At 40.0% G+C, this 15,000-nt stretch overlaps 1 protein-coding gene and 1 long non-coding RNA gene across 2 annotated transcripts in view; one reads left to right on the top strand and one right to left on the bottom strand.

Annotated features, from left to right (window-relative positions):
* LOC138000586 (ER membrane protein complex subunit 3-like) overlaps positions 1–8,082 on the top strand; it is a 22,897-nt gene extending 14,815 nt beyond the window's left edge. The window contains exons 3-8 of the mRNA XM_068847113.1: positions 742–835; positions 2,323–2,427; positions 3,401–3,482; positions 4,901–4,980; positions 5,843–5,922; positions 7,159–8,082. Of these exons, the coding sequence (XP_068703214.1) occupies positions 742–835; positions 2,323–2,427; positions 3,401–3,482; positions 4,901–4,980; positions 5,843–5,922; positions 7,159–7,281 (564 nt within the window). The 3' untranslated portion in view covers positions 7,282–8,082. The remainder of the gene's footprint in view (positions 1–741; positions 836–2,322; positions 2,428–3,400; positions 3,483–4,900; positions 4,981–5,842; positions 5,923–7,158) is intronic.
* Positions 8,083–14,220: 6,138 nt separating this feature from the next.
* LOC138000584 (uncharacterized) overlaps positions 14,221–15,000 on the bottom strand; it is a 5,470-nt gene continuing 4,690 nt past the window's right edge. Inside the window, exon 3 of the long non-coding RNA XR_011123162.1 lies at positions 14,221–15,000. This exon is cut by the window's right edge and continues 196 nt beyond it. This is a non-coding gene — a long non-coding RNA (uncharacterized lncRNA).

The raw sequence follows: 15,000 nt of genomic DNA, 5'->3' as shown, positions 1-15,000 counted from the left end.
ACCCGGGCCACATTGGTGGGAGGCGAGTGCTCTCAACACTGCGCCATCCCTGCACCCCTCATTGGTGTTTATATAATAAAGTAAAATATGTTAAGTCTTACTCCCAGGGGTCAATAACAACAACAACAACAACAAGTTCAAATTCCCTCATTACAGTTAGCAGCATTTTAAAGCTGCCATAAACCCCTCTCACATGAATTACCTAGTAAAGGGTACCTTCATTTTAAATAGGTGGCTAAATTAAACCTTGGAAATTGGGAAGACAACCTGTGTTTTGGAGTGTTTGTTAGGGTGGCGAATAACAGTACAATACTGAGCACTCTAGTGTTTGAAGTTTCAAGTTTCACTTGAAATTTCAGTGGCTATTATAATGTACGGGGTTGTTACACACAGACTACAACTCAAGCTATGATAAGTACAGTATTTATGAGGCACTTGTACATGTATACCCCTATCTGACCTGTGCTTGTATATTGTGGGGTAATATTATCCTTGCTGTTGTAACCAGTATAAACTGGAGGAAAACAATTAGTACCTACATGTAAATAAAATGAAATGGACTAGAGTTGCACTTCATACCATATGTGATGTAGGGAAAATGACAATGAATACATGTATCTCACCAACACTTCATTTTGCACTCTGGTTGCCCTATTGTTGAAATACCTTTGTTTTTGTCTAAATAATAAGAATTATTGGTCATTAACGTCATCTATTTAATCACATTGTTTGCTACCTTAGTCTTTTGAAATGCGAAGGCATTTCTTCAACGACGAACAAGAGGGCTACTTTAAGACACAGGACAGGAAGGGACCAGTGAAGAATCCCATATCAGGTATGTACAGTAATAATCATTATCATTATTTATAATAATAAATTAGTAGTAGTAGTAGTTGAATCATTTTGTTATTTGTTCCATTCATTTACTTTCATAAAAAAAGTTAATGTATTGTTGCAGGTCATTTTGTTCCTTAGCTTTATAATTTGCAACCAAACAAGGTCATTTTGTTTCAACTTTCAGCTGCTGGTCAACTTGTTTCAACCTAGGTCATTCTAGGGGAGGCACAAAAGGCAGGTCACAGGTTATTGTTTTACCAATACAGATAGTATCCTAAACATTCATTAAAGCTAACTTTAAGCTTACACTAATTAGGCCTATTGTTAGCATTTGTTAACTGTTGGGGTTGTCTCTGTATTGGTAAAACAATGACCTGTGACCTGTGTTTTGTACCTGCCCCAAACTGACCTACAATCAGCAACAAAATTGTTGACACATTAACCATTTCTACCCCCTATTACGCATTGGTTCTATCTTTTAGCCTTCTTAGGCAGTCCAATTCATCCCCCTTCCCCCCAAACAATGTTGCACTGTCATTCCTGTGATATTTAGGTACAAACTGGCAACATTGAATGGGGAGGGGGGGTCTTCTCAATAATTTAGAGCATGATTCAAATGATAGTTGTATTTTACACTTAAAATACACTTTTCACACACAATGTGTCAACTAATTTTGTCCCTGATTGTAGGTTCAAACAACTCGATCTAGGTTGAAAAAAGTTAAAGTGTGGTTGCAGTTTAACCTAAGGAACAAAATGACCTGCAACATATGTATATATATATATTTGAATTGCGGATTACAAAATTTATGAAAGGGAGAAGTTATCCTCGCACTTTTCTGGACAATAATGTTTTTAAGACACCTCTGTCTTTTATCTGTAACCCACACTTCAAACATATACCGGTACATTTATTTCATTTGTCGAGTCCTTTCACAGGAGCACATGAGCCCAACAACAAATTCAGGTTCTCCCTATTGAGTGGCTTCATAGCTCAATTGGTAGAGTATTATTGTGCTGGTATCGCAGAGGTCATGGGTTGAAATCCTGTTAAAACCACATGAGTTTTTCAGGTGTACTGCATATACTGTAAATCCTCTGTTAAGACCCCCTGTCTAGTAAGAACCCCCCCCCCCCCCTTTTTCAGAGGAAGAATGTTATCAAGCCCGCCTCTCTTTCAAGCCCTCCCTACCCTCCTTATTCTTTTAACCAAATCAATAAATGATTGACTGACAGTGTACAGTTGTCACACTTCATGTGGACTGATCCGGTATGGTTTATTCACATGGAAGTTCGGCCGCAAGTGAATAAAAATGTTGCAAATACAGTGTAACTTGTACATGTACATCACGTATAGTGTCACTCAAATCTGCATAATTTATTAGACAGTTGTTACCCTGGTCCAAAACAGGAATTTCGCACAAGTGAACAGTGCACAGTCCTGTTTGATTCACTTTACTGTCACATTTTGCTTGGCTTTCTTAGACCCAACAATGATGGTTGACATGGCCAAAGGAAACATCACAAATGTGTTACCAATGATCCTGATTGGTGGCTGGATAAATTGGCATTATTCAGGCTTTATTACAAGTAAGGCGTCTCATTGTTGCTGGGCAAAAACAAAGGGGTCTGGCATTGCTGTATGGATCCTACTTTTTGACTGTTTTAACCTGTTTTGCATTAATTTTTTTGAAGTACTTAGGATGGTGCCTACTATTGTTATTGTGCATTCATAACCCAGAACACCATTTTGTTAATGATAGCGACGTGAGGTGGTAACTTACTTTTGAGCGGTACTGTATTGTTCCAAAATGTATTTTGGGTTGTTAGTGATTTATAAAAGCAAAGGGAAGATAATAGGAGCCTTTAGATTAGAGAACAAGGACAACTACAACTAAGCGTTTTCCATACTGAGCATGCGGATATGGTTTGGAGGCCGACATTTTTCGAAGTGCATGTGCTCAAAACGAAAGAAACTCATACTGGTAGTGGTCCCCGATCTACGGGGCCCAAATATTATTGAAAAGTTATGAAATCTTCCTTTGCTTTAAGTTGCGTCGTCTTTATCTTGCAACCTTAAACGTGTCCTTCCTTTAGACACATTATTTAAAGAAACATATCAGCAGCATTGTTGTAAATCATCTCCGTTATGTATGGCAATGATCACTTGGGTAGGTGGCAAAATTTAAGGGGTCGGTGGAGAAGGGACCACAAGTGCCAACAGAGGGGGCTTCTTGAGGGGTCTTAGGCATGCTCTTCTGGGAAGTATTTCAAATTTGGCCCTCTTATAATGCACGTCCTGCATTTTGGAACAAGATCCTTTTTCTTTTTTTTTTTTTTTTTGTGAACAAAGTTTGGCTGATCTAAGGTTTGTGTTCTGTGGTTCATGTTTTTGTGTTACAATGTGACATCTGGGGGAATTCTCAATTGCGGTGTGCATCAAGTTCAAGTTAAATAACCAGCAAGTTTTGGCAGTCTCCTGATGTTGTTGAAAACCCTGGAAAAGTCAACTCATTGTTACCCGAAAGCCTGTTCCCAGACTTCATTTTTTTTTTCTTGTCAGCTAAAGTACCCTTCCCATTGACGTTGCGGTTCAAGGCAATGTTGCAGCGTGGAATAGACTTAACAACTCTAGATGCCTCATGGTATGTGTATTATTTGCATGTAGAAGACCAAGGATTAAAACAGGCACACAGGTGTTATGAATCCTTCATTCATGCATTTCACAAATACTTGTTACGCCTAAGTAAGCTTTGCTTTGACACCCCATGGCAGATTGAAGCTGGGACTTTTTGCACAATGTAGTTTTTTATTCACCAGTTGGGAAGTCCCTGTTGGGAAAAAGTTAAATTAAGATGTTCCACAGTGAGGCTTAACACCATGGACCATCAAAGGTTGGTGAATGATGTAAACTTGGTCCTTTGTGAAGGGAATAAAATGATGCTCTTCTGGTCACATTTAAGACAAATAATATATTACAATAATAATATGTAGATAAGCAGAGCTCCCATTTCTAACCCCAGAAAGCAATATAGTGAATACGGAGATAACTATGGTTCTCCATAAAGTACAAAATTAATCATCATTAGTGTATACAGTTAACAGAGATCAAACACCTCTGAGATGACAACAGTAAACAAACAAGCGTTGCAAACAATAACCAACAATTTTGATCAACAACTAAAACTAAAGTTACATTCACAGTAATCTCTTTCACAACATTTCCTGTTTGACTGATAATCTTAATTGACACCTCTCTGCAGTTTAGAACAACATGAAAAATCTTGCTAATTAAAAAGCTAAAGCGTAGTAAATTCGCTTACTCGACTGCAGTTTCACACTCGAACAAAGCAGCTCACGACTGGACATCAATTACACACAAAAAACCTATAAATGTGATCGTTGAAATAATATGCTAGAACCTCTGTCAACACAGAATCGCAAATGTGTTTGAACAGGCCTTGTTCGTTTTAGTGAGTTTTACAAAATATGTGAGGCAGTGAGGCATGCATTAAGAAGGAAAACTGCCTGAAAGCTAACCACTGTAAATAAGTGTTTTGTCTCTCGCTCTATTTCTCAAGGCTTTCTTTGCTTAGTTGAGTGTACCCAGATTTTTTTAACCCTTTTCTGTCCGAGGGGGACACACAATGATCACTCGCGTTCCCAGATGCTGTCCTGCCTCGCCACCTCAGGCTCTACCCCTGACAGTCTGTAGAGACGGGTGGGCGTAGGCAGATGTCATAACCAAAATATCTCGCATGGATAGATTTCCCAAAAAACCTTACCCATGGTGCTCCGCTGATGCACTTCGCATGCCTGAGCTCTGCTAATATTATAATAGTGTTTTAGAATGCTTTTCAAAGAACTTTCAATTAAATTACACTGTATTTAACCATCACCAAGATAGTGCGTATTGATTTTTGCCATGATTTGGTAGTAAAGTAATGCTGAATGCTGAATGAACCAATCAGATTGCAGGAATTTCAGAATTTGCCAGCTCATCAACTCACATTTAAGAAAACAGTATTTCAAATGTGTGTGCTTTTTTTGTTTTTGTTTTCAGGGTCAGTTCAGTTTCCTGGTATTTCATCAATGTATTTGGCCTCAGAAGCATGTACTCTCTTGTGTTGGGTCAAGACAATGGTTTGTGTTCGGCTTACCTGGCCTTTAACTCTTTTAACAATAATCATAGGGGCCTTTATTTAAGTGTCAAGTCTTCTTGTGTTGGGGCGCTGATAGGTGACACTGTACCTGTGACGTTTGTAGTGACGACTGTCGATCAAGCGCGCTCAAAACCAACGAGCAACCCGGCACTTTCAAATGCGCGCGCTCACGATGCAAAACTTGTCTTTTCATTGTTAACACTAGCAAGATATCGGGACCTAAGCGATCTGTTAAGATCACCGATCGTTTCACATGTACCTCCGCAAATGTCATTTGTTGCATAACCTGTACGTTATGCAATAAATTATACATTGGTGAGACAGGTAGACGACTAGGTGACCGATTCCGCGAACACCTTCGCGATGTTGAGAAGAATGACAAGGATGCATCTAAGCCAGTCGCTCGCCATTTTAATCTGCCTAACCACTCCAAAACACACATGGCTATCTGCGGCCTTTCCCTACATCTACGTACGACGGAAAGCCGCAAGAATCTGGAACAAAAATTCGTCTTTCAAATCGGCACCCGTAATCCTCACAGTAATAACGAACGCTTTTCATTGAACTAATATATTCCTATTTTTCACGTTGCCATGTTACCACCAATAGCGTAGCTCCTACTCTACTACAAAAACTACGCGTAGCCCATAATCCCTCGATTCGCTCTGACGAAGGGCTAACGCTCGAAACGTCAGCTTTTAGAATCTCTGTACGATGGTCAATTTACATTATCAACTGCGTTGATAAACCAAATCTCTTAATGTCGAACGCAATAATTGTATCATATGACAGGATACGTTTTAAGTCAATTTTTTCTTTTTGTATTTTCTTGGCTTTGTTAGCTGCTGATCAAACTCGAGTCATGCAGGAACAAATGCAAATGCAGATGCAGATGCCCCAAGATCCCAGCAAGGCATTCAAGGTATTTGTACTGTTTTAATGTGTGCACATCATCATCATCATCATCATATCTTTATTTACCCTCGGATTTTAGAGTAGCTTGATGTAGCTAATATCTCCGAGCATTTACCTCCCAACCATGATACACCACAGAAGACAGCCCACAGCACAGGAACTCCATGCCCTACTCATGGCGAATACTCGTAGTATGTGGGTTCTTTTACGTCCCACGGGTTCTGAACATTAGGGAGTTTAAGAAACGACAACGGCTACAGCAACTACAACGCCAAAAAGCAGTAATATTATTGGTTAAAAGAACCAAAATGATCGTGCTGCACGTGCGGCACGCATTTTTTAACAATTATCTCCTGTACTCGTCAAAACTACTACGTGAAATGACCAAATTTTAGGTTTTGACTGCAACGTGGACAAACTACAGTGAATCTTTCAGTCTCCGCACTCTTTACTTCAAATCCGTCCCTATTAATCCTCTTATAGGACACTTCGCCCATATTGTATAATAAAAACAAAGTGGAATAATCATGAAATACTTAAAATAGCTCAAACTTATATTTTGAAGTGACGTTTTCGTCGCCGTAGCCGTAGCCGTCGTGGTTTCTTAAACTCCCTATTGAAGGGTTGTGAGACGGGGTCTACGGTTTATCGTCCTTATCCGAGAAGACAAGAGAGTCTAACCATTTGCGGATGTCATTACAAAGGCAGCACTTTAAAGACCTTGAGTGTTGGCCCGGCCGGAGTTGATTTCACAACCTCCCGCATGACAGCCCCCGATGTTCAACCAACTGAGCCACCATTCCTTAGCCAGGTGCTTCAGATCTTATCAACGAATCTGATTGCATCAACGATGAATAAGATTGTCTGCTACTAGAGAAATTTTTAAACTTAAAAGTGTCTTTCCCAGAAAGGAAGGGATCATCAAAGGGGACATACATTATGGTTGAGTAGACAGATGTTGTTGGAACTTTTGTCCCTAAGGGTTTCCTACAGGGAAGATATCTGTTTACAAACATCGCTTTTGTTATTAAAATGTGCCAACCACAGGAACAAAAGGTCTTTTGAGGCTCTGGTTGGCACATTAATTACAATAGGTGACATCAACGATATCTTCCCTATAGTCAAGTAAAATTGTCTAGCATTGGAGTAAAATCTCTATGTCATCACTTGGAGAGAAAGGATAAACAACACCTCCTTCCACTCATATCCCCTTTGGAAGTCTCAATTGTTGCTTTGTCTGTAGGCTGAGTGGGAAGCTCTGGAGATCGTAACTCACGAGTGGTCACTGGAGAATGTTGAGCACGAGATGATGGAGAGTTATTCACCTGCGGATATTAATGCCATCAACAAAGATAAATATGTTTAGTGACACAAATAACTTGCCATGAGGTTCTATCTTTTTCCTTGGACTATGCTGAAGGCTCGAAGAATGTCTTAGTTAGGAGTCCCGATGATACTGGAAGTTGGTTCTGAACTGTTTCATTCCCTGAAAATCCAGCGAGTTAGCTCCCTACTTTTCGGAACAAAACAAACAGTTTGATTTCTTGTGTTTGAAACAGTAACCTTTAAACTTGCTGAATTGTTTCGATTCAGTGTATTGTTATATTTGTCCATGGTCCCTCGCTTGTTTCAAATCACCTGTTATTTCCTTGCGGTAGTAAACTGAGGTATACTTGCTTGGACTTTCATCACAACCAAGTCCATTTATTCTAGATCTATCCGCTGTGTATTAAAAAGAGGCCTCACAGAACCTTTTATCAATGGACTATCGAACTCATTGAGCTTGAATTGGTTAGCTTGTAAAAATAAAGAGAACATTTCTGTGAAAAGAACAGGAAGACTTGTTTAAAAAGGTCGCTAACGATTTCCATTGACTCGTGGGCTCGGTTGTTTAAAAGCCGATTAACGGTAATCCCAGATTAAAAATTAACCAAGGAGTTTATGTTTCTACTCCCAAATGCTGTTCATCGCTGGTATTCGGCAAAACTTTACTTTAGAAGAAGTCAATCTTGAAAAAAGAAAAAGAAGCAAAAGAAACTTTCACCCAAAAAAAAGTTTACGCTAGTCCTGGATTAAGTTAATCGTCTTTCGAACACCCGGGCCCAGGCGCGTTGCCTTTCAAACTGTTATTTTCTTGTCGCGACGTATGGTTAATAAACTTTATTTATTAAGATGTCAGTGGGTTTAAGAGTGTGGCACTTTACCTCGGGTTGGTCTAAAACACAAGCCACATTCCACAGGTCAAGACTAAAAGGCCCTACTCCACTGATGAACAACGAAGCCAAAATTTTCCCGTATACCTGAGTGCGGATTAGGGTTGGGAGACACTTTTGGTGTTGGTTATTTATCTGAAGCAAAGTGACAAAGTTCACTGACCCGTGACTTGTGTTTTAGACCCACTAGCCTGAGACCTGGCTCACTTGGAAATCGCGCTCATAAGTTACATCGCGGCGAAGCCCTCGTGAGCGAGCCGGCGAGAGGAAAACAAGTCAACCAGCGAACCGGCGAGAGGAATGGGGAGAGGAAAAGTGTTCCTCTCGCCAGTTCGCTCACGCGGCTTCGTCGCGTAAGTTACGCACGCGATTTGTTAGTGGTCCTCACAGTCTTTAGACCCACCGCTTTATCTGTAAAGTGGTAAAGTGGTCTTCACACGACAAACTAAATTTGGCAAACTCACGTTTGCCAATCGTTCACACGTCAAATACGAGTTAACCAACAACAAAAAGTTGGCGAGGATAGAGACAAGTTCTATTTGTCGGCAAGTGTTTGCCAACATGTGTCTTGCACACACGCCAACTTGAGTTTGCCAACACAGATTTGCCAACTTTAGTTTGTCGTGTGAAGACCGAAGGAGGCAGTGTGGCCCAGTGGTTAGGACGCTTGCCTTGAGATACAGAGATCCCGGTTTCAAGACCCGCTCTGACCACTCGTTGAATTTGTTACTGGGAGTCCCTGGTTCAACTGCCAACTGGTTTGCCTCCGGCCAGTTGGGATTCTTAAAAGTTGTTGCTGTTGCGTTCTGTCGTTTCGTTGATTGTTTCATTGGCCCTGAAAAGCTCCTATGGGGAGTGGTCAATTAAGTAAGTATTGTATTGTACCAAGCCTCTTGGGCTGAGTCGCATCAGGGTATGCTGGTTATATGTTGAGGGAAGTTGGTAAACGCGAGAATACTTAGAGGAAAAACCTTTCAGATCAGAGTAAAATACCAACAAGCTAAAATGGATAAAAAAGTTTAATGGTGCTGCGTCGGTGGGGAAATAAAACACAGAAATGGGTTTATCAACTGGGTTGGTATGGTATAAAATTGACCACCATAAAGAAATTCGAAATCTGGCGTTTCGAGCATTAGCCCTTCGTTAGAGCGAACTGACTTCTAAACGAAATGATCCATTCGCTCTGACGAAAGACTAAAGCTTGAAAAGGGTTTATCAACTAGGTTGATATAGTAAATTGACCACTGTAGAGAAAATTGAAAGCCGACATTTCGAGCGTTACCCCTTCGATTTGGCGGTGGTCAATTTACCGTTTCAACCTACAATCAGTGGCAAAAGTAGTTGGGACGCTAGTGTCAGAATGGGCCTGAAAACCTCTCAGACGTCAAAAACTAAGCATAACTGTCAAAATTCCACTGAAAACTTCAAAATAAAACTCCTTCCCCCCAATCAATGTTGAAATAGATAAAGAAATGTATGTTCACTATTGGCAACATTGTTTTGGGGGGAAGGGGCAATTTTTCAAACTCAGTAAGAAAACCAACTTCAAATGATGAGTGTCCCAAGACTTTTGCCACTGATTGTAGCAACCTAGTTAATAGACCTATTTCTGTGCAACAATAAGCTGCACGCTGCAAGGTCGAGCACTCTGATGTATCCCTGGTTCGAGAGAGTGAGGGATGACGCAATGGTGAGAACACTCACCTCACACCAATGTGGCCCAGGTTCCATCCCCAGACTCGGCGTCACTTATATGTGGAGTGAGTTTGTTGGTTCTCTCCCTTGCTGCATGTGGTTTTTCTCCGGGTACTCAAGTTTTCCCCATCTCCTTTAAGTGCCACTACGATAAAAAAAATCACCTATTTTTTTCCTTCAGATTTTGAAAGTGTGATTGCTCAACACTTGACTGACAAAATTTATCCAAAGCCTATTTACTTTGAGTGTAAGTTTTGGATTTCACGGTCCGCCATTACCCACGTTCAAAACTGACCGATTGGAGGGTTGGGTCTAAGGAAAAGTGACGTCATTTACTCACTATCTTAAAATTGCAGCGTGTAAACGCAACTTATTTTATATGCAAAACACGAGTTTAAAAATCTGAAAGCCCGAAACTCCCGTGCTGCAGTACACACGCATTGCACTCTTAAACTAGTGAGTCTTTGACGTCATTTTCTCCTCGACCCAGCTCTCTCAAATTTTTGAAATTAGTAATGGCGGACCAATAAATAAGAAAATTCCAGTTAAAATAAACAGGGGTCTTTTTAAAATCAGAACTTAAAGCTTGGGTCACTTGGTGTTTAGTTAACACAGTTTTGAAATCCAAAGAAAAAGCAAAAATATTGTTTTGGTCGTAGTAGCACTTTAAAAACCAACATTTGATTTGATTTTTTTCAAGTGACCCCAATAAGTAAATTGGTGCATTTATAAGTGCCTCAGCGCTAAATACCAGGGCGCTTATACATAGGGCGGTGAAACGGGCAGTCCGCTCTTGGTCCAATGTGTGATGCGGAGAAGGACTGGCACGAGCGCTCCTTCCGCTCTTCCGGTGCAATTAATGGCTGCCAAAAAATATCCTCTCGACGAACCGGAAATCAAGTTTTCTTTCTTTATTTTTGGGCCACCAGTTGTGTATTATTTAAAGGCCTTTTTGATATTTTTGACCCAAAACTCAATACTATTTTGTATGTTGGAATATAACTCGAGTATTTTCCCTGGAAGCTGCTTAAATTTGAGTAAAGTAAGACTGTGTCAGATGCAGGTATGTCCCGCTTATCGTGACCAAGCCGTGTTCCGTTGCTTCTTTTAGGAGTACTCCACATTACTCCACTCTAAATTTTACATATGTTTAAAATTTACATATGTAAAAAACCAGCTGGATATATTTGGATATAGCAGCGTTTGAGAACTTCAAACTTGCTCACTTAAAATCGCTCGCGACGAATCGCTCGCCGCAGTCAATTTTACCGAAAATAAAAAACTGTTTTCAAGATTTCGCCCCGCTTGGGAAAATCACCAAACAACAAATACGGTTTAATCAAGGAGCTTGTAAGTTCATCTTGATAATTAAATAAAATACGAGTAAAGCTTGCTGTCAATACTCTGTCAGAAAAAGTTTGCAAATACATGGCTTTGTTATGAAAACAACACCACAGAAAAGACACAAGAATTTATGAAAATGTAAAATGCTTTGGAATGTCTTCAAAGGTAACAGTCCACTGCAGTCAATAACATATCAACGTGTTACCAACTTAAACCAAGTTCACAATTACTTCAAAGTATGGAAACACGAGCTTCAACAAACATTCCACAGAAGGACAGATCATAACAATAAATATGGCAAACAATGTTTGATCTCGAGGTAACATATAGACCAGACTTAAAATGGATCACAGCAAAACAATGCAAAACTGATAAGTTATTGTAAATACCATGTCCTTGCCCCCTTAGTATGACTATGCAAAAAAGCCATACTATTCCATGACAACTCCTTCATATTTTGTACCAACTGAGGACAAAGCAATGATTCCAGTTCCTTGTAGAATATCCTCCCCTGAGGAAAAGCAATTTGTAGACTCCCCATCCTCTCCCAAACCCCATATTGTTTTCTTTGCCTTTGTGCAGTTTGGACAGAAACAAATAAGCTAACCTGTGGCTGATCAATATGATACCTTACAAAATAATAATGACTGTATAATTTTGTTAGGCTTGACTAGCAACACCGCACAGAGAACTTAAAAAATATAGCATAACTATTTCACACTCGAGGATCACAGACATCTATTTTTGGGGGTCTGAGGGCTTATTTAAAGAAAAGAAAAAAAGATGTGTGGCTGATCTAGCCCTTTTACTCAATCAATTAGTACATATCAATACAGTAACTCTCTGTTTCATATTGTTTTCAAGGTGTCAGTAAAAGGCTTTAAAGGACTTCTACATCTACATCTAATGAGTACATATTCCAGTACTCGGCAAGGTCCCTTTTTGACTTGTGGCTGTTTCTGCTTAGGTGGCCTCATACACCACAAGCCTTTTTGGAGACATCACCGCCAAGCCGGCCACTTCTGCTGAATAATTGTTATGGTCAAATATTTGTTAATCCCTCCAACGTGATAATTTCAGTTTTTCATACATGTACTATCTGGCTGTTTCTGTGATTAAAGTTTTTAATTTCACACAGAGTTTGTTTCATTTGTTAACCTTATTTTGGGGTTGAGAGTTTGCTTTGTAAATTTCTCCCCCTCATTCTACAGACTAACCCTAACATTTGTCTATGATTTTTCCTCAACTCACTATTCACACACACAATATTGCCCTCAAACTATCTGCTAATTAGTGAATGTTTTAGTTAGTGGAGAGAAAACCCTTCTTGTAAGGAGGATTCTTCTATCAACACCAATTAAGAAAGCTACAAAGGTTTTTTTAGATTATGCAAATTAAAAGATTTGCAATGTCACACTGTGTACATAATGTGGAAGGCAAGACTTTTATTTTCAGATAATTAATGGTAATAGGTAACAAAATTTAGCTCTATTTTCTATTTTGTTTTGAAAATAGCATGTTACCATTTCTGCTTGTGAGAGCTAACCATAAATAGGCTTACCAAATTCTCTTGACGCAGTACAACTCTTCATACTAACTAGTAAGCTAGGATGGTATGTCATTTAGCCTGAGGTGCACCCTGGTCAGCCTGTGTTCAGTAAGCTCTCAATAATGACAATAAAAACACTTTCCCCATATCCTGCGCCAATAATATCTCTGAACATTACTGATTTCTAAAGACATGATTAAACTTTGCACAACTATTGTACTCACAGTAAGACACATAATTAGCTCAATTATCATTCAACTACAGAAAATATTGTGGTAATCAGGGGTGGATCTAGACCTTGAGCTAAGGGTGGGGGGTTGCTTGCCCTGCCAGCTTTACCTCCTCAGTCCTGCGGTAAGGTAGTTTTGAGGTAAATGCAAGCATTGTGATAATTTGGTTCTTTCTTGGTTAGGATTTTGCTATGCCGACCATTTATTTGGAAGCGGTCATAAGCTGTGTAATTTTTGTTCTTGAAAAGCCACAAATTCAAGAAACAACCATGGCCGGAGTACCATATGATAAACTACTTTCTAACTAAGCTTGCCCAAGCCATACTGAGGAATATTGCACCTTGGTCATTTTTGTATGGACCTCGCTGCGCTCCATCTTTAGTTCCACAATGTTCAACCAATATTCCCCAGTATGGCCCTCCAGCTCGGTTAGTAAGAGCTTAATATTTGGGTCCTTCAACACACAGCATGAGTCGTGAAAATACTCACCAGAATATAAACAAAATGTAAAAAAAAAAAAAAAACCCATGGCTTATAACCTTTTCTATGGAAACGGCTTGTATGGCAAAGTCCTGAACAAGAAAGCACCAATCAAAACACTTGGATTTACCTAAAGACCATAGGTTATAGGAGAGATCAGAACCAATCAAGAACAGAGGGAAAATTTTTGTTACATTAACATCAGCTATGTGTCTGGAACATCTGAAGAATTTTTTTCCTCGTTCAAATCAAAAAAGTCATCTGTGATGTCCTGTAAAAACAATTCTTCCAATTCTTCGAGTGAGTCGCCGATCTCAACACTTGCCGCCATTTGAAAAGGCTTTTTAGTAGACCCCAGTCTACTGCATCACACCTTTTTGCTCGGACCCGCTCGTTTCACCGCCCGGTCTCTTTCCGCCCTGCTAAATACACTTGACACTTTAAAGGGAACCTCCTCCTCAACTCAAAAATGACTTTAAATCACAGGAAATAACCGTTACAGTCAAGTTAGTCTAAAGTATTTTCAAAGAAAGTGTTTGTGTCCGAAATAAATTAGTTTTAGAATGGCCTATTTTTGCTTTCAAATTTCGCGGGCGCCGCCATCTTGAATAATTAGGGAGCTTAAGCAAGCGCGTTTTTGAGACGCGGACGGCAACCGGAAGTGAGTTGTTTTCTCTTTTCACTTATCTTTACACAACCAAATTCACATTGCTAAGTATCTTTTCTCCGTTAGAGATGATTAGTATAAAAATCCGGGAGACACCATTGTCCTAGCAAGCGAAATGTTCTCTTCCGGTTGCCGTCCGCGTCTGAAAAACGCGCGTGCTTAAAGGCCGGTTTACACGGTGCGACTTGTCGGCCCGATTTTTGACGGCGGCTTTGAAAAAAACCGGGCCGACATAAAAAATCTGTTTTGCAACGGAGAGTAAAACCATCACGTCCCAAACGAAATCCTAACCATCGCAGTGACTAGTGTCTCCGTTGCATCACTTGAAAGTCCCACGCAAAATTCATGACTTTTATGTACGCTCCACAACACCGTCTCGCTCGTGTGTTCTCGTGTTCGATCTGATGGGCTTCATCATGCGCTTTTTCCCCACGAGCGTCTGCTGAAACGAGCCGGAATTAACGTAGACCAATTGCAACGGACTTCCAGATTCTGGAGGTACACTCTTGGACCGTGAGAAATTTTGCGTACGGTAACTGCTAGACTTTCGAAAAGTCCTTCGTCTCATGTAAATAGCGCGTGGGACGACGACTTCGTAGCTCGCTCATACTCCTCGCGTCCGAAAAATCACGCTTCGCTCGCCAAACCATTTTCTCCTGGGACTGTTCTCGTAAGGTCGACTTAAGGCAATTAAGTCTACGTAGGTCACTGCAAGAAAATCGGCTTCGTTTGCTGGGCATTTATTAGTAAATCGTTGACTTCTCATTAAAAAGAGAAACTGTAGCGTATAAATTTCATGCTTTGGCTTAGATGTTTGTTGAAAAAGGCGAGAAAACAAGCAAGTACACACGGCAGAGCCCATTTATTGTTAGAAGACAGTATTGTTATAATAGTGTTACAAGTGACT

Source organism: Montipora foliosa, chromosome 4 (assembly GCF_036669935.1).
Source record: "Montipora foliosa isolate CH-2021 chromosome 4, ASM3666993v2, whole genome shotgun sequence".
In the NCBI taxonomy this organism is placed as follows: domain Eukaryota; kingdom Metazoa; phylum Cnidaria; class Anthozoa; order Scleractinia; family Acroporidae; genus Montipora; species Montipora foliosa.
The sequence above is the reverse complement of the archived record's forward strand: the minus strand, read 5'-3'. Positions and strand labels throughout refer to the sequence as shown.